The 26290-nt window shown below is 34.9% G+C and overlaps 1 protein-coding gene across 7 annotated transcripts in view; it reads right to left on the reverse strand.

Annotated features, from left to right (window-relative positions):
• The window catches only part of DENND4A (DENN domain containing 4A), a 179597-nt gene that overhangs the window by 83300 nt on the left and 70007 nt on the right, over window positions 1-26290 (reverse strand). For all 7 annotated transcript variants that reach the window (XM_058294365.1, XM_058294364.1, XM_058294362.1 and 4 more), the window contains 4 exons: window positions 26117-26175; window positions 18805-18949; window positions 18357-18532; window positions 13743-13843 (listed from right to left, as the gene is read on the reverse strand). In XM_058294365.1, the coding sequence (XP_058150348.1) occupies window positions 13743-13843; window positions 18357-18532; window positions 18805-18949; window positions 26117-26175 (481 nt within the window). The remainder of the gene's footprint in view (window positions 1-13742; window positions 13844-18356; window positions 18533-18804; window positions 18950-26116; window positions 26176-26290) is intronic.

Below are 26290 nucleotides of genomic sequence, written 5' to 3' on the forward strand. Positions count from 1 at the left end.
AGCAAAAAGACACAGAGAACAGACAACTGGGGCAGGGGTGTCGGGGGGGAGAGGAGAGAAATAAATAAATAAAATAAATATTTAAAAACAAACAAACAAACAATGGAGAGAACCAACAAAGCAAAGATTGATTCTTTAAAAAAAAAAAAAAAAGTAAAGAACAACTTTCCCTTTCCTGAAAACCATTAGGCAGGGCAGGGAATGTAGTCCAGAACAGGGTTTCAGAGCTCCAAAGGGGTGAAAAGGGACTCCATTAGGGAAAGTGGCCTGGTACGGTGACAGCCTACGAAGTCTGAGGAAAGAATCCCTGAGGAGAGGCAATCTGGTGTCACGTGTTCAAAGCCAATGCCAGTAGGAAATGGAAATTTTGAGCATCAAAATAAATTATAATAATGGATTATAATCCATTTAGTACATACAGATTTATTCAAAGTGAATATCCTCATCAATAATGGGACAAATTGAAATAGCCACCAGAGAAGAAAACAATGAGGAGAATGCAGTGTCACTACTGTGACATTCCTATCAAAGATGCATGGCCTATGTCAATCATGAGGAAACTCAGACAAACCCAAACTGTAGGTTTCAACCCACATTCTACAAAATCTTCGAAAGTGTCAAAGATCAAGAAAATAAAGGAAAAAAACTAACAAACTCTTTTAGAAGAAAGGAGACTAAAGACGCATGGAACGAAATGCAATGCCTTATTTGGAACTGGATCTTCATGCTCCAAAGAACTTTATTATGATAATTGACAAAACTTGAATGTGCTTTGAAGATTAGGATGTGATAATGTATCAGTGTTAATTTCCTAATTTTCATTATATTATGGCAATTTTTGGGTGAGAGTTCTTACTGTCTAAAAAAGTATAAAGTGAGTGATTTGTAACGTAAGACATCCCCTGGAATAGTCTCCCCTCAGAATCAACTAATAAAAGGGCAAATCTAACTTGCTTGGATCTCTGGAGTATGACAGAGATTGGAGAAGGACTCCACAAATGCTGACTCAAAGAAAAAGGAAAAGAAACATCAAAATCAGGCAGGATATTTACATTCCGAACTTGCCAGACTGAAACTCTCCCCCTTAATTGGTCCTGCACAGCTTAAGGGATACACAACAGCAGCACAGCCTGGATTCCTCCTGCCACAAATGCAGACCATAGACCTTCACATAGCAGCAAATTAGAACCCCATGCATACTACAAGTGGCTGAGGAGTGCCACATACAAAAGTGCCCCAAGGGAAAAAAAGAAACCACGACAGAACCATTGGCAAGAGGTGAACACACTCAGTCCAGTCTCTGGTACTGGACTACCTAAATGCAACACAGACCTTTCTGGATTGACCCTATCTTACTTTCTGAGGTAGAATGGTAGAATACCCTAATGGGGTAGAAACTGGAGGCAGAATAGCCTCACAGAAAAAAAAAAAGAAGGAGAGTTGGTATGGGGTAAAACTGAATTGGTGTAAGACAGGATGGGTCCCAGAACTGAAAAGTATAATAAAAAGGAGGCACTAAGCGAGGGAAGAGTTAAACAAATCATAGGAGCTGGAGAGAAAATTCTGCATGTACATGTGCATGTGTACATACACCAAACCCAGACTAGATTAAGTTTCCTAGAAAAGAAAAAAAGAAAGGAGACTTTCCCCTGTAGGTGAAATACTTACACACAAAAGGAAATTTTTGAAATTGTACTGCATATCCAAAACAAGAATCAGAGGCAGAAAAACTGAGAAAATCTTAATGAACAATTCTAAATGTCCAGAATGAGCTGGACCCAGTATCAAAGAAAAGCCTAAACACAAAGCCAATCAACAATAAAACCCTAGGCAAGGGGAAGAAACTGACATTCAGAGTTAACACATCATAATAAACAGATGTCCACACATCACCAAAAAATTATAAGCCACACTAAGAAACAGGAAGAGATGGCTCAATCAAGGAAACAAATTATAACTTTAAAGGAGACACACAATTTGGAAATAAATCCCTTAAATCAATTCAAGGAGATGATAGAAAATATGGATAGAAATAAAATAATGGAGGATATAGAGATAAAGAATGTTAAGATAATGTGTGATCATAAAGAATTTGAAAGTTTAAAAAGAAATATAACAACTGACGCAGAAAAGGCATTTGACAAAATCCAGCATCCATTTTTTATAAAAACACTTCAAAAAATAGGAACAGAAGGAAAATTCCTCAATGTGATAAAAGGCATATATAAAGAATCCACAGCTAACATCACTCTCAATGGGGGAAAGCTGAAAGCTTTCCTTCTAAGATTGGGAACAAGACAAGGAACCCACTGTCACCACTGTTATTCAACAGTGTACTAGAAGTTCTAGCTAAGGCAATTAGACAAGACAAAAAATTAAAGGCATCTAAATAGGAAAAGAGGAAGTAGAACTCTCACTGTTTTATGGATGACATGATCCTATACTTAGAAAATTCTGACGTATCCATCACAAAGCTACCTGAGCTAATAAATGAGTTCAGCAAAGTGGCAGTATACAAGATCAACATGCAAAAAACCAGTACCGTTTTTATACACTAGTACTGAACAATCTGAGGAGGAAATCAGGGGGAAAATTCCATTTCAATGGCAACAGACTCAAATACCTAGGAATTACCGTAACCAAAGAAGTGAAGGACCTATATGCAGAAAACTACAAAATCATGCTAAAAGAAATTTTAAAAAAAGACCTAAACTGGGAAGCAGATTTGGCCCAAGGGACATTGTCCACCTACCATAGGGGAGGCCCCGGGCTCAAACCCAGGGCCTCCTGACCTGTGTGGTGAGCTGGCCCACGCACAGTTCTGATGTGCATAAGGAGTGCTGTGCCTCACAGGGGTGTCCCCCACGTAGGGGAGCCCCACACGCAAGAAGTGCGCCCTGCAAGGCAAACTGCCCTGCGTGAAAAAAGGGCAGCCTGCCCAGGAGTGACGCTGCACACATGGAGAGCTGACACAGCAAAATGATGTTACAAGAAGAGACAGAGATTCCTGGTGCCGCTGACAGGAGTGCAAGCAGACATAGAAGAACAGCCAGCAAATGGACAGAGAGCAGACAATGGTGGTGGGGTGGAGGAAGTGGAGAGAAATAAACTTTAAAATTTTAAAATGAAAAATAAATCTCTAAAAAAATAAAACAAAAATAAATCATTAAAAACAAAAAAGACCTAAACAAAGGGAAAGACATTCTGTGTTCATGGGCTGGAAGAATAAATATCATGACAATTTCAATCTTACCCAAACTGATTTACAGATTCAATGCAATACCAATCAAAATTCCAACAGCCTATTTTACAGAATTAGAAAAGGCAATTACCAAATTCATTTAGAAGGGAATGTGCACTGAAATAGCCAAAAGCATTCTAAAAAAGAAGAGCAACATGGGGAAGAATTTCACTGTCTGACCTTGAAACATATTACAAAGCCACAGTGGTCTAAACACCATGGTACTGGCATAAAGACAGATATGTCGATCAGTGGAATAGAATTGAGAATACAGAAATAAACCCTCACCTATACAGTCAATTGGTTTTTAATAAACTTATCAAGTCCATGTTAATGGGACGAAACTGTCTCTTCAACAAATGGTGTTGGGACAACTGGATATCTATAATCAAGAGAATGAAAGAAGACCCCTATCTCACTCCCTATATAAAAATCAACTCAAAATGGATCAAAGACCTAAATATAAAAGCCAGGATCACAAAACTACTACAAGAAAATGTAGGAAAACATCTTCAAGAGCTTGTAGTTGGTAGTGGTTTCTTGGACCTTACATATGAAGCAAATTCTGACAGATTGGAATGGAGAAACTGACAGTTCTACATTAATAATAGGAGACTTGAAAAATTCACTTTCAATAATAGATAGAACATTTAGCCAGAAGATCAATAAGGAAGTATAGGACTTGAATGATACACTAAACTAACCAGACTAACAGACATATATAGAACACTGAAAACAGAATGCACATTCTTCTTGCACATGGATCATACTCCAGGATCGACTGTATGGTAGAGATCACAAAACAAATCTCAATAAATTGAAAAATACTGAAATCATACAATATACATTCTCCTATCACAACAGAACAAAGCTAGAAATCAATAACAGAGGGAGAAATGGAACATTCACAAATAGGTGGAAATTAACATACACATACATTTTTTATGTATCATTTATATAATCTAAGTATCTTTAAAAAATAAAAAAATAAAAAAAACAAACAACCAGTGGGGGGGGGGGAATTTTTAATTAAAAAATAAATAAATAAAACAACCAATGAGGAATCATAAGGGAAATTAGGAAACATCTTGAGGCAAATGAAAATGAAAATATAACAGACCAAAACTTATGGGATGTAATGAAGGTAGTGCTGAGAGGGAAAGTTCTAGGTCTAAATGTTTACATTAAAAAAGAAGAGGACAGGATGTGGCTCAGGCAGTTGGGTGCCCATCTCTCACAAGGGAGGTCCTGGGTTTGGTTCCCGGTGCCTCCTAAAGAAGACAAACAACAAGCAGTCATTGAGCAAAAAATGAGCAATGAAAAAAAACAATGTGCAAGACAATGAACAAACAACTAGCAAAAAAACAAAATAAGGAGTGATGTGGCTCAAGCAGTTGGGTGCCCACCTCACATATGGAAGGTCCTGGGATTGGTTCCTGGTGTCTTCAAAATAAAAAAATGAGCAGGCACTGAGCAGGATAACGAGCAAAAACAATGAGCAAAAACAACGAGCAAAAACAATGAGCAAACAGATTAGAGAGTCACTGGAGGGGTGGGGTGGGGGAGAAATGCTTCAAACCAGAGACATAACCTCAAAAATAAAAAAAAGAAGAACAATTTAAATCCAGAACAAGGAGAAGGAAGGAAATAAAGATTCAAGTGGAGATAAATGAAATTGAAAACAGTAACAACAACAATAGAATCAAGAAACCCAAAAAAGGTGATTCTTTGAAAAGATCAATAAAATTGACAATCCTTTAGCTGGACCGACAAAGAAAAAGAGAGAGGGTACAAGTAACGAAAATCAGGAATGAAAAGCGAGACATTACTAACTATAGGACTATAAAAGGATACTACGAACAGCTGTATGCCAATAAATTAGATAGCCTAGATGAAATGGAAAAATGAAATTATCAGGTGGGATTTATTCCTGGTATGCAAGATTGGTCCAACAGAGGAAAATCAATTAATGTAATATATCAAATTATAAGAATGACGGAAAAAAACATATGATCACCTCAATTGAGGCAGAAAGTGCATTTGACAAAATCCAGCACCAAGCCTCAATAAAAACACTTAGAATGCTAGGAAGAGAAGGTAACTTCTTCAACAGAATAAAGGGCATAAATAAAAAAACCCACACCTAACATTTTACTTAATGGTGAAAGACTGAAAGCTTTCCTCTAAGATCTGGAACAAAACAAGGATGTCCACTGTCACCACTGTTATTCTACATTGAACCGGAAGTTCTTGCCAGGGCAATTAGGCAAGAAAAAGAAATAAAAGGCATCCAAATTGGAAAGGAAGAAGTAAAACTTTTCCTATTTGCAGATGATATGATCCTTTACACAGAAAATCCTGAAAAATCCAGAACAAAGTTCCTAGAGCTAATAAATGAATTCAGCAAAGTGGTGGGGTACAAGATCAACAGGCAAAAACCAGCAGTGGATATACAAACAATGAAAAACAGGAAGAAGAAATCAAGAAAAAAATCAACAGCAACTAAAAGAATAAAATATCTAGGAATAAATCTAAGCAAGGATGTAAAGGACATGTACATAGAAAACTCAAACATTGCTAAAAGAAATTAAAGACAACCTAAATAAAAAGGAAATTCCGTGCTCATGGAATGGAAGACTAAATATCATTAAGATGTTACTACTATTTCTACATTGATGTTCAAAGTGGCATTATTCACAAATGCCAAAAGATGGAAACAACCTAAATGCCCATCAACTGATGAATGGATAAAAAAAATGTGGTATATATATATATACTCAATGGAATATTATTCAACTGTAAAAAGGAATGAAGTCCTGGTACATGTGACAGCATGGATGAACCTTGAGGACATAATGTTGAGTGAAACAAGCCAGACACAAAAGGACAAATATTTTATCATTCATTGTTATAAACTAATTATAATAAGCAAACTCAAACAGTTAGAATCTAGAATACAGGTTACCAGGAAGGAGACTGGGGATAGAGAATGTGGCGTTGATGCTTAACATGTACAGAACTTCTATTTAGGCTGATGGTAAAGATTTGGAAATGGATGGTGGTGACGGCAGCACATTATTGGGAGTATAATTGGTCTCACTGAACTATATAGGTAAATGTGACTAAAAGAGGAAACTTTAGGATGTATATATTACTAGAATAAAAATGAAAAGATAAACCATAGAACTGTACAACACAGTGAGCCCTGTTGTAGACGATGGACTATAGCTATTAGTAGAAGTATAAGAATGTTCTCTCATGAATAATAGTAAATGTATGATACGAATACAAGGTGGTAATAATAGGATGGTATATTGGGCAAAAACACACCTAATGTAAATAATAGATGACAGATAAAACTATTTTAATAATCTTTCATGAGCTGTAGCAAAGTTAATTATTGTTTTAAAAAACAGTACAATTATTTTTAAAATGCTGAAAATCAGTTGGGAGGATTATAGAAAGATGGTGACAGACTGACAGGGAGAGCTGAATGCTCTCACAAAAACAACGTAGAAAGGGGACCTGCTTTGGGGGTCAGCAGATAAGGACAGTGTTACACAACTCCCAGGAGGGCAAAGGACAGAGAGACAAAGAAGCCGAAAAGACAAGCATGAGTTACCAAGTCCCTGCAGCAGCAGAGAAGGGCTCCCCTCCCCCACCCCCAAGGTATTAAGCTGGGGTAAAACCCATCTCACTGTGGCCAACATCTTCCTCCCTGTCAGCTGTTTTAAGGGAAAAGGGAGGGGAGGTTGGGGTGCTTTTCTTCAGTGAATTCGGCTTGCATACCATGCTTTGAATCTCAGATCTGGAGATTCAACACTGGAACACAAGAAACCCCAGACTCAAACACCTCCATGGAAAGGTACAATGACTAGCACCATTTGCTGGCCTGTCTGGAAACTGCATGGACAAAAACTGCTTGTGCTCTCTGTATCCAACCCGAGAGAAAATCTGTGCCCCATATAGTGAGTCCCGGGCCTGATTTTGAAAACTTAAGTTGGGCAATTTTAAAGACTGAGCATAAGTTGAATCAAATATCAAAGAAGAGCTATGGAACAACAACAACAAAAAACTCCAAAATAACGGGGAGAGAGAAATTAGCCATCAGAGTAAATACATCAACATATTCAGATGCCTAGACATCAGCAAAGTATTACAAGCCATGCTAGGAAATAGGAAGAGATGGCCCAGACAGAAGAACAAACCAAATATCCTAAAGAGATACAGGATTTAATACAATTAATCAGTGATAATCATACAATTCTCCTATATCATTTCAAAGATTTTAAAGAAAACATGACTAAAGAAATAAAAGATATTAAGACAACACTAGGACTAACACTGAGTTTTCGCTGTAAAAATGTATAATGTGCTACAAATATGAATATAATAAACTGTTATTGCCTCATGTAAACTATGAAACACTTCTTGTAAATTGCCTAATTTATTTTTTCATGTATGTACAGTTTCTTATGTAAATTTTTAAGATACCTGTGGCCTGGTCTATAAACATTCCTGTACTCTTCCTTAATGTTTATTTGTATGAAAGAAACTTGGATTTTATTTGCTTGTATGTATAATATGGCCAGTAAGCCAACTTCTCTTTTCCGTAGTTCAGTTTTTTCTATTTTGTTTATATTCTAAATGAATGCTAAAACCATGCTTTTGTTTCCTACTTTCCAAATAAATTCTCTAAATTGTTTACTATGGGGAAAAAAAAAGAAGAAGAAGATACTGGGAGAGCATAAAGAACAATTTGAAAGCCTGCAAAGAAAAGTAACAGACTTTATGGGAATGAAAGACACAATGGATGAGATTAAGAACACATTAGAGGCACGTAAGAGCAGATATCAATTGCGTGAAGACAAAATTAGTGATTTTGAGGATAGAACATATGAACTGGAAAAGACAGGAAAACAGAAGGAGAAGAAAATGGGAAAAATGGAACAGTCTCAGGGAATTGAATGACAATACAAAACCCACAAACATTCCCCTTATTGGTGTCCCAGAAAGAGAAGAAAATGGAAAAGGGGCAGTAAGACTGAGGAAATAATGACTGAGGACTTCCCAATCCGGATATAAATATCAGTATCCAAGAAGGACAATGCACTCCAAACAGAATAAATCTGAACAGACTTACCCCAAGAGAGCTATTATTCAGAAGGACAAGTATCAGAGATAGAGGATTCTGAAAACAGGAGGAGAAACACAAAGCATCACATACAAGGGAAACTCAGTAAGAATAAGTGCCAACCTCTCATCAGAAACTACAGAGTAGAGAAGAAAGTGGTATGATGTATTTAAGGTACTGAAAGAGAAAAACTGCCAGCCAAGACTTTTGTATCTGGCAAAGATGTCCTTCAGAAATGAGGGTGAGTTCAAAGTCTTCACAGACAAACAAAAACTGATAGAATATGTTACCAAAAGACCGCTTTGCAAACAATACTAAAGGGAGTGCTGTAGTGTGAAAGGGAAAAACAAGGGTGCGAGATTTGGAGAAGAGTTTATTAAAGTCCAATGAAGGAAATAGCACAGCATAAATTATTTGAATATTTTTTTATTATTATTTAAGGTTTTAGACATAAGGACACTTATTCTGGAGAAACAGGACAAAACTCTTGTAAGATGTCTTTCAGATGAAGCATATCAATCTAAATGGTAATATGATTATATAGTATTTGGACTATGCTTTGATAAGTTATGGTTTATACTTAAGATTAGAATTCTGTGCATAAATTTAATTTAATCCAAATATATGGATGGATACACTTTAAAGATGTAACTTGAAAAGAAAATTCTTGAAAATAACTTGGTCAATGTTATTAAAATGTTGACTCACTGACGTCTGTTTTATGATAAAGGAAATAAGTGATTGCTTTCTCTCCTAGTAATATACTGCTGTTACTATTCACTCTGTTTTCCTTGCTTATGTAGAGTAAATTTGTCACAAGGCTTAAATGTTTGTAATATTCATTTTGATTCAAAGTTGTGGCTTTGTTATATGTGAAATCTTTGGAACTTCAGCCAAAAATGAATGCAAATGTGAACATTCTGAAGTTTCTCTTAATTCTGACTTGTGCTTAAGTTTTTGCCTTTAAAGAAGTTATAACAATGGTAGTTGCCTCCTTCAGTATTTGTTAGATGTGTGAAGTACTGATACATGTTAAAATGATGGTTTCATTTTTTAGATTATCACTGTAGGTAGGTTAGTCCTTACCACAATTGAGACATTTTTTTAAAATGTGCATTTTTTAATGAGCAGATTTTACAGATACATCATAATAAAGTATACTGCTACATTTTTAAAAAATAGGCGATGATGTAGGAGAGGGAGGGAGGTACACATTAATCCCTCATATTTCGATGTAACTTTTCTGTAATCTAAAACCCCTTTAAAAGTAAAGTTTATTATATTTTTTAAAATGCTATCATCAAGAGTAACAAATGATCCACATCAATGCAAGGTTCTGGTGGTGGGGTAATATATGTGAATCCTAAATTTTAAGCATGTTTGTTTTGTAAACTCACAGCCTCTGCAATGGAAAAAAAAAAAAAAGAGAATGAAATTCTGATGAATTTTACAAGGATGAACCTCAAGGAATTTATGCTGAGTGAAATAAACCAGACAGAAAAGGACAAATGGGCATAGACTGGGTTAGAGAAAGGGAGTTGATGCTTAATTTGTATAGAATTTCTATTGTACATAATGTGTTGGAAATGGATGGTGGTGATGGAAGCAAGTTATTGTGAGTGTAATTAACAACACTGAATTATATAGAAGAATGTGGTTAAAAAGGGGAAAATTTAGGTTGTGTATGTTACTGGAATAAAAATTAAAAGATAAAACACAGGCTATTTCAAAATACAGTGAATAGACGAGGAACTATAATTAATAGTAAAAGAATATCCTTTCATGAATTATAACAAATTATGATACTAATTCAAGGTGTTAATACTAGGTCGGTATATGGGAAAAAATACACCTCATGTAAACTATGGACAATAGTTAAAAGTACTATTTTAGTAATTTCTCATCAATCGTAACAAAGGTAATTACTGTAAAAAATACAATTACAAAAAAAATGCTATCATCAACTGTAACAAAAGTTCCACACCAATGCATGGTATTGGTGGTGGGTGGTGTATGGGAATTTTATGCATGACTGGTATGTAAACCCATAATTTCTCTAATAAAAAATTTTAAATAACGAAAAAAAAGATATCAATACTACCCAAAGCAATTTATTCAATGCAGTCTCAATCAAAATTCCAATAATCCTCTTTGCAGAATTGGAAAACCCATCATCAAATTTATATGGACAGGTAAAGGGCCCTGAATATCTAGAGCAATTTTGAAAAAGAAGAATCAAGTTGGAGGAATGAAGTTAAAACTTATTACAAAGCCACAGTAATCAAAACAGCGTGGTATAGGCACAAGGGCAGACATATAAACCAATGGAATCGAATTGAGAATTCAGAAATCAAACCTCTCATTTATGGCAACTTATTTTTGATAAGGTGGCAAAGACCACTCAATTGGGAAAGAATGGCCTCTTCAACAAATGGTCTGGGAAAACTGGATCTCTATGTGTGTGTGTGTGGGAGGGGGGGGGCAGAAAATGGAGATACTAAGTAGTGCAAAATGTTAATAAGGGGGTATAAGGGAAGGCTGTAATTTTTACATGGCTTTTCCTTAAAAAAAGAATGAAGGAGAATCCCTATCTCCCACTATACACAAACATTAATGCAAAATGGTTCAAAGAGCTAAATGTAAGAACCAGGACTATAAAATTCCTAGAAGAAAATGTAAGGGAGCATCTATAGGCTTTTGTGCTTAGCACTGGTTTCTCAGACTTTTCAGCCAAAGCACAAACAAAAATAGAAATAGATAAATGAGACCTTCATCAGAATTAAAAACTTTTGTGCATCAAAGGACTTTATAATAAAAGTGAAAAGACAACCTACTCAGTGGGAGAAAATATTTGGAAACCACATATCTGATAAAGGCTTATAATTGAGAATAAAGAAATCCTACAACTCAACTGAAAGAAACAATTCAGTTAAAAAATGGACAAGAGACTTGAATAAGTCTTCAATGAGGATATACGAATGGCTAAAAGCACATGAAAAGATACTCAACAACATTAGCCATCAGGGAAATGCAAAGCAAACCACAATAATGAAATACCATTTCACACTCACTATAATGCCTACTATTAAAAAAAAAAAAAGAAAATGACAAGTGTTGGAGAGCATGAGGAGAAATAGGAACCCTCATCCATTGCTGGGGGCAATGTAAAATGGTACTGCCACTGTGGAAGACAGTTTGGCAGTTCCTCAGAAAACTAAGTATAGAATTGCCATATGACTTCGCAATAACACTACTAACGTATATACCACAAAGAAAACATGGATGTTCACGGTCTATAGGCAACCAGAGTGTCCAACACCTGTTGAATGGATAAACAAAATATGGTATATACATACAATGGAATATTATTTAACATTAGAAAGGAATGAAGTTCTGATACATGCAACAACATGGATGATCCTTAAAAATACCATGTTGAGTGAAAGAAGCCAGACACAAGAGAACAAATACTGTATGATCTCACTAACATGAAATAATTAGAATAAGCAAATTCATGGGAGTCAAAATCTAGAATATAGGTTACTAGGGGATAGGTTGGGAGTAGGGAATTAAATGCTTAAATTATACAGAATTTCTATTTGGGTTGATGTAAAGTTTTGGTAATGAATGGTGGTGATGGTAGCACAGCATTGTGAATGTAATTAACAGCAATGAATAATATATGTGAATGTGATGAAAAGGGGAAACTCTAGATCGTATGTATATTACTAGAATAAAAATTAAATTAAAAACAGGACTGTATACCACAGTGCACACTACTGTAAATGATGAGCTATAGTTAGTACAATTATAAAAATGCTCTTTTATGAATTACAACAAATGTACTGCACTAATGTAAGGCATTAATGATAGGGTGGTTTATGGGAACTTTGTATTTTATATATTTTAAGCATAATATTTCAGAAAACCCACAACTTCTCTAACAACAACAACAACAACAACAAAAACTATAAAAAAAGAAAGGGGAACAGGTGTAGTTCAGTAATTCACATATACAAGGTCCTGGGTTCAATCCCCAGTACCTCCTAAAAATAAAAATTTTTTAAAAACCTAATAAATAAGTAAATAAATAAATTTTTTAAAAGTATAAACTATTGGAAAATGTGGGCATCAGAACCAGAGGACATCAGTTTTAATCCTAGCTTCATTCTTGTTAACTACATGATCTTCACAAGTTATTTTATTTTCCTCAATTTTATTATCCTCAGATTGTAAAGATAATGTAAGAATGAATGTGAAAGTGCTCTGAATCTATAAAGTATTTACAATCCTTAATTATCAGTATTATTTAAAAGTTTCTACAGTTTTTTTAAGCTTTACAATTCTGCCCTTCATTAGAACCAGGTGGGCTATACAGTGATTTTAATATTCAGTTATTGCTACATAAACTGCTGGACTTTTCAGCTGTTTGAAAGAGGTACAAGCGTTTTTAGAAAACAATTAATTAAGCAGTTTAAGTAAAATAAAGTTCTATAAGGTCAAATTTTGTTATATTTGATGGATTTTTTTCATATTTCAATTCTTATAAACTACTTCTGAATTATCTATTTGTCATGAAGTTTACTTTGTAAATATTGTCTTTTGCCATATCTTTTCCCAACTATACTATAAGCACCTTGAGAGTGTACACCACCTATGTTTTATATTTCACTAATACATAAATGAGAACTTCAAATACTGCTGAATCACTAATATCAATATTTCACAAAATATGTATTAAGATATGGTCTCTGAATGGGCCACTGTTATAATACTAAACTGATTAGATAAAGAAATGAAGGTTTAACTCTTCTTATCAGTAATTAGGGATCGATGGCAAGATATGTTACATAAGCTTTTTACTGAACTAATCCATATCCAAATCATTTTCCATTTTGAACTATTTTCTAATGTATTTGACAAGCTTTTCTTTTCAAATTATTTGAGGTAAGCACAGCATTAAGATCCACTTAAAGTGGAAAGCATATGATCTAGCTCTCCCGCCCAATGAAATTGCCAGCAGTAGTTTATTTTCTTAAATTTTTAAATTAACCTTTTACTCTATAATAAAACACTTATTTTTCCATGGTACTGCAGTAATGGTAAAATTAAAGAGACAACAACCTAAGCATCCTTCTGAACCTTCTTATTCTAAAGTGGTTGTTATGAAAATGTGGTAGATACAAAGTATAAATTTTATAAATCCCTCACTCCGTTTTTAACTAATTTTTTGGGCCAACTGTCTTTAAGACTGTAAAAACACTTTCCTTTAGAAAAAGTAAACATTATCCTTTTATAAGTAAGGCAACATAATAGGAATCCCTTTCTGAGAGCAAACTACCTCATTTCATAAAGTTACTCACTTACATTTTGCCAATTGCTGGTGTAAATTATTCAGTGTGTTCATCAGATTTTTACATGGCTTCTTTGGAAGTATCTTCCAGGCTACATTTTTCTTGTCTCCAGTTCTGAGATAAAAAGACAACAATAATATATTTATTAGTTAGACGGGGTTTTGTTTTTTTGAGAAAATTTTATACCTCTTAAATAAATAAAATAAAAAATATATATATATATATAAAAGAAAGAATAAAAATACCTTGAATAAAAATAAAACAAATGCAAAATATTCTAATTAAGAGGAAAAAATCCAACAGTGGTAAATTGGGATGTTGGATTATTTAAAAATTAATTTATATGAGGGAAAAACCTTGTATTAAACACAGCTCAAAATTTTATAATTATGTTGGTACTAAGTTCCACTTGCATTGAAATCATGCAAATAATCACTAAGCTAAATGTAATGATCGTTCTTAAAGTCCAACTTGAGTGTTTAGACAACTAAATATTGGGAAAATCCTACTACAAGGTGATTTTTGGCTTATAAACACTAAGAAAAAGCACTGTAGAAAACTTTCAATGAACTTATGATTCACAGAGTGTATCAAATTACTTTGGTATATTTAAATAGTTCATTCCTTAGTTTCCTAAAAGTTATAAATTATTTTTGTTCCATTAGAAGAGAAATTCATAATATGAAAATATTTGAATAAAGTATAACATTCCAGACTACTTTTAATAACTATAAAAAAGCATATTTCACTGAACATGGTATCTTTGTTTATAGAACAAATTCCTATAATCTCCTTTATTACAACTATCATAACATAGTTACTCTTTAAACCATATATAAAGGAGAATAAACAAGCATGGTGATAAAACATCATAAAGCTTTGATGTTAACTAACTTAACTACATCTTTATTGATTCCATTCTTTACTTATTGAACCTTTAAAACTATTTTCAACAGGAACGAATTCTTATTTTAGAAAACCTGAAAAATGTAGAAGAAAATGAGAGGCAAAATAAATAACTCATGTTTGAACCAACCACAAGTATTAAAATCTTAGGTATATAACTTTTTAGCCTATTCTCCATTTACAGGGTTCTAAATTCATTTATTTTTTTATGATTCATCGCCTATTTCATATATAATTTTCACTGCAATTTTCACTTAACATTCTACAATGATAATTTTCTATAATGTCCCTCAGGAACATGATTTTAAATGGTGATTTACTATTTCATCCAGTTCATATAGCTGATTATTTAATCACTGACCCCACTATGAAGATGCCCTATGCTGTTCTTTTTAAATAGAAATTTTTAATTTTTAATAATTCCTTCCTCCCCCTACTTCTACTTAAAATTATTTTAGGATGCCATGTTCTTTTGCTTTAAACTTTTTCTCCCCAGAGTTACCTAACATGAGGGTACTGAACTAGAAACGGACCTTGATAAGTTCACATATCAAATACAATGAATACTAATCAGCATATCCACATTAATTATATCGTAAGGCTTCAGACTTTAGACTTTTCTGTAACATTATCTGAAAAAGCAGACAATAACCTGAGGTTGGTGTTTCTAAGGATTTTAGACAAGCCTAATTTTTTAAAAAAGAATATTGGATAGACCAGGTATACACTGGGACATAGCACTGTGCATTGTACAGATGTGTGGTAGAATTCACTGGACTTTTTTTTTTTTAACATCTGTAAACTTCCCATAGAACAAGGGTTCTTAACCTTTTTTGTTCTATGGACCCCTTTGCCAGTCAGGTAAAAACCATGGTCCCCTTACTAAGTCCATACGATACTGTGTATTATTTAATAACTATATCACACCTGCACAAACGTGTCCCCACAAGAATAATGTATTTTGAATTTCAATTCAAGCTCATGGACACCTTGTTAAGAATCCCTGCCATAGAACAAAACGGGTAAACATCACTTTGAAAATTAAACAATGAAAAAAGAGTGAATGAGAAAGCTTAAGCTGACAAATAATGACTGCCTTACCATCTACAATCTGTCTTTTCACAAATAAGAATAAAAATAAAAAATAGGGTAGGGTCAAATTGCAGATGGCCTGCTGTGAAGGTAAGAATATATGATCAGGAATATGGAATACTAATGTTACAGTGAATATACAATGTAGAACCACTTTTTACAATATTTTCATGATAAAACCTTTTTAACTCCTACCATGTCTTACCATTCACTGTGCGCATGTCTGACCTTCTAAATTAGATTATCAGCAACTTCAGAAAAAGGAGTATATTTCATTTGCCTTTTTATTCTTAGTGACTAACAAAAAAAGGGTTTTCAAGGTATATTCATGGCGTAAATGAATGAACAATACTTTGGTATTATCTGCTTACCTCTCATTAAGGTTATTTACTCACTTAATTTCCTCTTCCGTCTTGCCCTTGTTACCTTTACACTAAAACTGGGCTGAGTAAGAGAGGCGTATCTTAAACCTGAGTTTGGATGTCCAGTAGCCATCGACATCTTTATTCATGATTTCTTACATTTACAAGAGCACTATTACATAAATAGTTACCCAATAATTAGTAGCATAAGTATTTGTTTTGGAGTCAGGCTGTGCTGGTTTCAAAACCCAGTTTTGGCAGTATAAGCTATGCACTCCTTGATAAATAACTTAAATAAATCTAAACTTTGATTTCCTTATCTGTTAGATGGACTAATAAAAACCACCTCACAAAGTATGGTGTATAATATAACTGGTGCTATATTATGTCTAGCACTTATTAGATATTAATACCTTTCCTTTTCTTCAGAAATTTCTTGATATTCGGAACATACTCTGTATTATCTGTACCTAAGAGTCAGAGAGGGAAAAGGAAACTGAAAGTTCTATACTCAGGATTTGTTTTTCTTTCAAATTTTAGAGTTTGGGGCTTCAGAAATTCTCATTTAAGGAAAGTAGACAGCTGTCAGTTCACTAGTCTATTCCTTCCATAGATTTGGAAAGGCAATAATAACAGGAAGAAGGAATACTGATAAGTGCAAACAACTATTTCTTTTATTTTTTAACTCATTAGTGATTGAAACAAAAATAAAAGTAACTAGGAAGAAAAAAATTCCTTTAACAAATCAAAAAGTACAAAAAAGGGACCATGTGACTTACTGCTATAAACACACTATACACTTATTTTCCACCCTAAACTTCAATTATTTAAAACTATGTTATATAAAAAAATTAACTGGCCAAGAAAAAAAGTATTTTATTATCTAAATAATTAAATATTTCTAGTAAAAAATTAAGTATTCCTGGTAAAGAATCTTTGACTTTATCCATCCCATATATAAAATGACTTCTATGCACAAAATACATTCCATATTTTCTTGGTTAGGCTTTCTATGAATAAAAGCTTTTTGACAACGTATTTTCTTTATAAGATTAATTATTTTCTAGAATTTTCTAATGGTTTAGGCACATGAGGTTTTGTCATATAAAAGTGAAAATTAATCTAAGATTTTGGAATTAAATCAAAAGGCTTTAAAATGAAAAGCACCTGTTTGAAAAATGAAGAAAAAAATATTCACATCTACATACTGAATTGAAAAACCTATATTAGGTTTTGGGCTTTAGTGATAAACTAAATTGTAGTTATTTTAAATATGACCGGGGAGACGTAAAATCATTGCATTAATGTCCTCTTTCCTGAATAATTTAAGTATGATTAAACTGAAAATAAAGATACTGCTTCAAGGAAAACAAGACAAAAACTGAATTTTATGACAAAGTAAAATACAGTTCTAATAGTCACAACTTAAATATTATTCCAATAAAAAGAGATGGAAAGTTAAAGAAATCCTCATATTACTAGAGCAGAAAGGTGATGAAATTATGTATATATTAAGCTGTTTTAAAATGTTAACGTTATTACAAGGAGGGGATGTGGCTCAAGCAGTTAGGCACCTGCCTCCCAAATGGGAGGCCCCAGGTTTGGTTCCCGGTGCCTCCTAGAGGCGACAAGCTCATGCAACGACCTGACACAATGAGCAGGGAGTGGATGTGATTCAAGTGGCTGGGCACCTGCCTCCCACACGGGAGGCCCTGAGCTTGGTTCCTGGTGCCTCCTAAAGAAAACGAGCAGACAACAAGCAGATACAATGAGCAGGCACCAGTGAGCAGACACAGCAAGCAGACTGAAAAGGAAGCTACTTCAGGGTAAAAAAAATGTTTAAAAAATAAAAAAACATTACATTAATTTTCCTATGAAGACTTAGTATTCTAACAGTATTACACAAGGGTAGAACTAGAACTCAAGTGTTTTAAATTCAATTTGTGATTCTACCCATACTCATCTGACTAAAGGAAAATAAACTTTTTCTATTCTAATCTCAATTTCTCCATGCTAAGTAAGCATGTGATTATAATGTTTCTTAAATATTTAAATATCTGAGGATTAAAGGTATAAAACCTTCTCTAATTACTTTAAATCTACCTCAAAGCATGGTAAAAGATGATTTAAAAATGGTAATAACCACCCACACAAAGAAAACAATATATATCAAAAGAATTCTAATTAACATTAATAAAATACACAATTGCATAAATACACAATAAGGTAGTAAATTACTAGGTATAGAATCACTGAAATGTACTTACTGAGAAATGGTGTTGGTATCTAGGTCAACACAACTAACATCTGGTGGAGGATCATAGAGATCAAAGTATCTTGAATCAATCCCTACTATGAATGGGCATGGTGCACTCAAGACATCTGCTAAAGCCAGTGGGCAGAGAGGAACATATGGGCATGGCCAGTGGAAAGGGAAAATCATCTTAAATAAATAAAATACAAGAGAATATTTAGCTTTTTAAAAACTGAAGCATAAATTATCAGCACACAAAGAAATTACTTTTTACTTACAAAGCCCAATGCTTGATAATAGATTACATAATTATTAACAAGAGTTAATGGTCATGAAATTAAAATTGCTTCTATAACATAAAAACTCATTACTCTGAATTTTCATTAAACATAAAAGAGCTTTAAATTATATGATTAAGTTTAAAACTAAATTGACTGCCAAGATGCAATTGTGATACTCACAGACACTAATGCTTCTGTCACGCTAGTAAGCACGGAAGGTCGTAAAGAATGAACGAGAATTTTATGTTCTGTAACTGCAAACACCAGTAGGGTCACAGCATTTTCAGGACCTAAATTCTGAAGCAGTGTTGAAAATTTGCCACCACTGTCAATCCAAACAAAAAAAAATGTATTCAATGTATAATTTTAGAAATAAAGCTCCAAGCACCTCATTGTCTCAAATGATGAAAAAAACATATATGATTGGGATTTGATTTGTACTATATAGTCAACTTTAAATATGATCACTGTTCTTAGGTAGGAAATACACTGCATCACTAACATACCATGAAAACAATGTAGTTTAATGAGATTTCACAATCGTTTGACTCTTTTGTATTGTATTCAACATGGAAAATGAAAATTCATCTATTTTATATTAAAAGATCTGCCATATAGATAACATCCAAGTAAAGAATTCAATTTATAAAACAGATGCTTTGGGACAACCAGCAAGGTGGTGGCAGAGTAAGGAGCTCCTAGAACAGCTTGTGCTACAGGGCAGATAGCAATCATCTAGAGCTACCTAAAGCACCTATCTGGGGGCTCCAGGAGACTGGAAGAGCATCCTGCAACATCCTTGTGAGAATGGAAGGAGGAGATGACCATCTGTGAGAAGATCTGTTAGTAGAGCACTGCACACCATGCAGGCCAGTGCCCATCCTCCACTGATGGCACAAGCCACCTCAGGAGCTCTTCTGTGGCCAGAATTGGAGCCTCCACTTCCCAAAAATGGTGGAGGAAGAGAAGATTGGGCACCAACTTCAGCTACTGATTAGTAAGTTTGGTGGCATAAAGTATAATTCTAAGAACAGCTAAAGTTTGAATCTGTCCAAGGCAGAAAGAAAGAGGCCAGTAGCTGCCATTTTAACTCTGCTCCTGGCATGAGGGAAAGCAGGGAGGACTGAAAGTCACAGTGCTAGTAGGGACTGGCTTCTTTCCATTTAGACAGGATTGCAGTTCTAGCCTAAGCCCCAGCCCCAACTCCAGCAGGGAGGAAGCTAAGGGGACCTGCCCAAGCCTTTCCAGGAAAATACAGATCATGCTGTGGAGGCTGGTGATCATCCTACTCTGGCAGTGTAAGCTGCCTCAGGAGTTGTTCTGTGGCTGGAGTTGGAAACGCCATTTCCCAAAATCAGGGGACAAGAGGAGGGCTGGCCACCAACTTCAGCTACTTAATTGGTGGACTCAGCTGGATGAAGTATAACTCTAAGCAAAGCTAAAGTTAGAACCCATCAAAGTCGGAAAAGAGGCCGGTACCCACCACTTTGGCTCTGCCCCTGAAAGGAGGGGAAGCAGGGCAGACGGAAAATCACAGTGAAGGTAGTGACCCGCTACTTTCCACCCAGATCAGACCACAACCCTAGCCTAGGCTTCAGCCTCACCTCTGGCAGGGAAGAAGCTGGCAGGACCTACACCAGCCTCTCCACGTAACTGCAGGTACATTTGACTGGCACAGACTGAATAGTCAGAAGTCTACCTGGGCAATTGTGGTCCTTTTGGACACGCATGGCATAGATTGCTGCCCATATCTACAGCTCCATCCCCAGGCAGGGGATGAAGGGGTGTGAAGCTTCATCAGTCTCTCTGGACAACTAGAGTCTAGACCTGCATGACTTGGATTAGTATACATGGCTATGGCTCAGTCCTACCCTGGCAAAAGAGAAAGTTGGGAGAAACTTCTTTGGCCCCTGAGGCAATGAGGGCAGCTTAAGCCTCGAAAGCTTACAGCAACAACTACATCCTTGTTTCCTACTGTACAACCAGCAAGGGAGACAGGGCAAGAAAGTCCTAAACTAAAGAGAGAAACTGTATCCAGAATAACTACATCTAGTAAGCCAGATGCCAAGACACCAACAAAAAATTACAATCCATACCAAGAAACAGGAAGCTATGGCCCAGTTAAAGGAACAAGATAAAGCTCCAGATGACATAAAGAAGTTGAAACAACTAATTATAGATGTTCAAACAAATCTCCTTAATAAATTCAATGAGAAGGCTAAAGAGATTAAGGATATTAAGACGACAATGGATAATGGGAAAAGAAGAATTTGAAAGCATGCACAGAAAAATAGCAGATCTTATAGGAATGAAAGGCACAATAAATGAAATTAAAAACACACTGGAATCATATAACAGCAGAATTGAGGAGGCAGAAGAAAGGAATGGTGAGCTTGAAGAAATGGCCTCTGAAAGTGAATATACAAAAGAACAGATGAAGAAAAGAATGGAAAAAATTGAACAGGTTCACAGGGAATTAAATGACAGCAAGAGACCTGCAAACATACATGTCATGGGCATCCCAGAAGGAGAAGAGAAGGGAAAAGGGGCAGAAGGAATACCTGAAGAAATAATGGTAGAAAAGTTCCCAATCCTAATGAAGGACACAGATACCTGTATCCAAGAAGCACAAAGTACTCGCATACTAATAAAATCAAATAGACCAACTCTGAGACACATATTAATCAGAATGTTAAATGTGAAAGACAGAATTCTAAGAGCAGCAAGAAAAGCAATGCATAACATATAAGAAATACCCAATAAGATTAAGTGCCAATTTCTCAATTTCTCATCAAAAACCATGGAGGCAAGAAGACAGTGGTATGATATATTTAAGATATGTCAAGAGAAAAACTTCCAGCCAGGAATCTTACATCCAGCAAGATTGTCGTTCAAAATGAGGGCAAGTTTAGAATATTCACAGATAAACAGAAACTGAGAGAGTTTGTAACCAAGAGATCAGCTTTGCAGGAAATACTAAAAGGTGTGCAACAGTCTGAAGAGTCGAGAAATGAAGAATACATCAGTAAAAATAATGAAAAGTCTCAAAAGAGTGGTGAAAATAAAATACTGACAGATAAAACCCAAAGGTCTAAATGGGTGAAATAAGAACTGCCTTTGTAGTAATAACATTGCATATTAATGGGTTAAACTCCCCCAATCAAAAGACAGAGACAGGTAAAATGAGCCATCTATAGGTTATCTGAGAGAAGCTCACCTTAGACTTAAAGATACCACAAGATTGAAACTGAAAGGTTGGAAAGTGATTCCACGCATGCAGTAACCAAAAAAAGATAAAATTGGAGCAGCTATACTTATACCAGATGAAACAGACTTTAAAGACACTAGTAGGGAAGCAGATATGGCTCAACTGGTAGAGTGTATGCCTACCACATAGGAGGTCCAGGGTTCAAACCCAGGGCCTCCTGACCCATGTGGTGAGCTGGCTCACATGCAGTGCTAACGTGCACAAGGAGTGCCGCGCCATGCAGGGGTGTCCCCCACGTAGGGGAGCCCCACGTGCAAGGAGTGTGCCCCTCGAGGAGAACCACCCTGCATGAAAAAAGTGCAACCTGCCCAAGAGTGGCGCCACATACAGAGAGCTGATGCAGCAAGATGATGCAACAAAAAAAGACACAGATTCCTAGTGCCGATGACAAGAATGCAAGTGGACAAAGAATACACACTGAATGGACAGAGAGAGCAGACAACGGGGGGCGGGGGGAGAGAAATAAATAAAAATAAATCTTTAAAAAAAGACACTAGTAATGCGTAATCTGTGGAGGAAGTCAGGAAAAAAATTCCACTTATAATAGCAACTAAAAATATCAAATATTTAGGAGTAAACTTAACCAATGATATAAGGCATTTGTATTCAGAAAACTACAATGCATTTTTAAAAGAAATAAAAAAAGATCTAAATAATTGGAAGAACTTTTCATGCTCATGGATTGGAAGACTAAATATCATTAAGATGTCAATCCTACCCAAATTGATATACAAATTCAATGCAATCCTGATAAAAATTCCACTGGCATTTTTAAAATAAATAGAAAACATGATTATCAAATTTATTTGGAAGTGCAAGGAGTCCCAAATAGCCAGAAACATCTTACAAAGGAAAAGCAAAGTTGCAGGACTCTCACTTGCAGACTTTCAATCATATTACTTAGCTATAGTGATTAAAAACAGCATGATATTGGCATAAAGACAGACACATAGACCAGTGGAACTGAAACAGATGGTTCAGAAACAGACCCTCACATCTATGGTCAAGTGATTTTTGACAAGCCTGAGAAACCCACGCAGCTTGGGTAGAACAGCCCATTTAACAAATAGTGCTAGGAGAACTGGATATCAATAGCCAAAATAAAGAAAAAGGACCTCTATCTCACACTTTATTAAAAAATTAACTCAAATGGATCAAAAGTCTAAATATAAAAGCAAGAACCATGAAGTTTCTAGAAGAAAATGTAGGAAAACATCTTTAAGACCTGGTGACAGGTGGTGGATTCTTAAAGGAGATAAGAGGAGGACTGAGATGGACTACTGATGCTTAATGTATGCAGCAGTTTTAATGAACATTACTGTAAAAGTATGGAAATGTACAGAGTTGATGGTAACGCATTACAGTGAGTAACAGCTGTTTTATAAATGGGAAAGCGGCTGGAAAGGGTAGTATAAGGATGTAAATGTCAAATGAAAGAAAGCTAGAGAAAAAACTAGGGACTGAATAACACAGTAAACCCAGAGGTGGCTGAGAATTGTAGTTGATGGTACAGATGGTAAAATAGTATCCTTTGTGCGCTAAAGCAGTTGTACATCACTATTGCAGAGTGGTGAGAATGTGGAGAAGCATGGGAAAAATACAACTGGAGTAACTTATGGACTGGGGGTAACAGCAATACTGTAATATTCATGCATCTATGCCAAAAATGTACTGTGTTGATGATGGGGGAGTATGGAAAAAGTGAGTCAAATGTAGACTATGGACCATGGTTAGTGATTAACAGTCTGATAATATTCTCTTATAATCTGTAACAAATGTGCAACCATGGTGTGGTATGTTGATGGAAGGGTGTTGTATGGGGATTCTGCACATATGCATGATTGTTTTGTAAGTTCACAACATTCGTAATAAAAATATATTTTAAACAATAATAATAGGGTGGGTTGGGAGAAAAAATACACCAAATGTAAGATACTTTGCTTATTAGTAATATTTTGAGGATGCACTTTCATTATTAGTTAAAAATGTTTCACAACAATGCAAGGTATTGGTGGTAGGTTGAGGTATGAGAGCGCTGTATGATGTTATATATGTTTTTTTCTAAGTTCACAACTATTATTATACACTTATTGTTTATGTACATTTATGTATGACTGACATACTTCAATAAATTAGAATAAAAAGGAGAGATGCTCTGGCTGAATGGCTAAGATAAATCCTTCAAAGGAAGTTTTCCAAACATAGTTCATCTTTCACTGCAATTATCAGAAAAACTACATGGCTTACAGGCCAAGCTCTCTGGAGGTAAAAACACATTAAAATCTGGATTTATGAATACACAGGAAATCAAGAGCTACAAAGTAATTAAGATAGACATACAAAGCAAATTAATAGCCAAACTAATAAAAACTTAGATCTATATGTTAACAACACATTGCACTAGAAAAGCAAATAATTCCATAAGCCAACCAGTATTTTGTCTAAATAATGCTGAACAGCTAATTAAATTAATTAATCACAGAATTAGATTTTTATTAGTAAAGCAAAACAACAATAAAACCTCTTGGAGGGGGAGCAGATATGGCTCAAGCAATTGAGCGCCCCCCTCCCACATGGGAGGTCCCGGATTCAGTTCCGGGTGCCTCCTGAAAAAACAAAAACAAACAACAAGCAAAACAAATGAAAAAACCAACTCAGGGAAGCTGATGAGGCTCAGTGGTTAAGCACCTGCTTACCAAAAACGAGGTCCCGGGTTTAATTCCCGGCCCCTGGTACCTCAAAACAAAACAAAACAAAACTCTTGGAAGGGAGTAAATGTGGGTCAAGCGGTTGAGCACCTGCTTCTACACAGGTGATCCCAGGTTCAGTTCCCAGTGTCTCCTAAAGACAAACAAACAAAAACAACAAAAGCAAACAAATGATAAAAACAACTCAGGGGAGCCAATATGGCTCAGTGGTTGAGCACTGGCTTCCCACATAGAAGGTCCCAGGTTCAATCCCTGGCACTGCAATCCCTGGCACTGGTAACCTTAAAAAAAAAAAACAAAAAAGCCTCTCGGGGAAATGAAAACATATATCCACATATAACTTATGCATGTTCATAGTAACATTATTCACTGTAGACAAAAGTGGAAGAATGAAATTAACTGATGAATGGATAATCAAAATATGGTATATCCATTCAATGAAATATTATTTGGCAATAAAAATGAAGACATGATACATACCTCAACATATCTGAAACATTATGCTAACTGAAAGAAGCCAGACACAAAAGCCACATATTGTATGATTCTACTTATATGGAATGTCCAAAAGAGACAAATCTAAAGAGACAGAGAGTAGATTAGGTTGTCTAAGGCTAGGGGTGGGATAGAGGTGGGGATGAAAGGAATAAGGAAGTTATTGCTTAAGGGTATGTGGTTTCTTTTGGGGATTAAAATGTTCTAAAATGGATTGTGGTCATAGTTTCATAACTCTATGAATATACTAAAAACCACTCAATTGTAGACTTTTAATGGGTGAAATGTATGCTACATGAATTTTATCTCAATGAAGATAATATTTAAAAAAAGGCCTCGGATAATTTAGCATCATTTATATATCATCTCAGTCAGAATTTCTAGTTTATTTGGGGCCCAAACTAAGGTTAAAGAAAACACTAGTCACTCTGTAGTAAAGGCTAATGATGAAATAATCTGCAATTCTTACAAAATTAATGTGAAAGATGTCAAGTGGTCTCCCTTAAGTGTGAACTACATAATAACTTAATTACAGTGACTGTATCTCTGCTAGAAAAATACCACAGCTAATTAAATTTCAAGAAATGATACTGTGGGAAAAAACAAGTTTCACAATTTCTCTAAATTTTTAAGCTGATGAAATATACTGCTCTAGTCTATGGTTTTAGAAATATAAATATCTTTATTTTGGGTTACATTTAAAATTAATTGTATACAGATGCTCTTCAGAGGATAATTAAGCTAAAAATAATTGCTTTTATAATCTACACATAAATATGCTCATTTACGTACTAGTAAATACTTGATAATAAGTGCATATATACAATATCAAACACTATCGTAAAAGTCTTTTTTCTTCAGAAATTGTAACCTAAATATTAATACAAAAGTTTAGATAAAAGTTAAATGAGATTTCCATCAACATTTTAATTTTATTTAGTAAAGAGAGAAAATATTTGAATATTATTTTTGCCTCACATTATAGAAACTTAAATGTAAATAGAAAAGACATTTTCCTTGCCTTAGTGGTAGAGGTGAAGAAACAGGCTGACTGAGAATCAGATTATCATGTGGTGATAACTGGAAGAAGATTTAAAATAAAGGATTAGAAATATAAAGATGAACTTTAAAACACGACTTTCTGGTAAAAACATATAGACTAATGATGATGCCCATGAAATTTCACTATACCCAT

Source organism: Dasypus novemcinctus, chromosome 3 (assembly GCF_030445035.2).
Source record: "Dasypus novemcinctus isolate mDasNov1 chromosome 3, mDasNov1.1.hap2, whole genome shotgun sequence".
NCBI classification, from domain to species: Eukaryota; Metazoa; Chordata; class Mammalia; order Cingulata; family Dasypodidae; genus Dasypus; species Dasypus novemcinctus.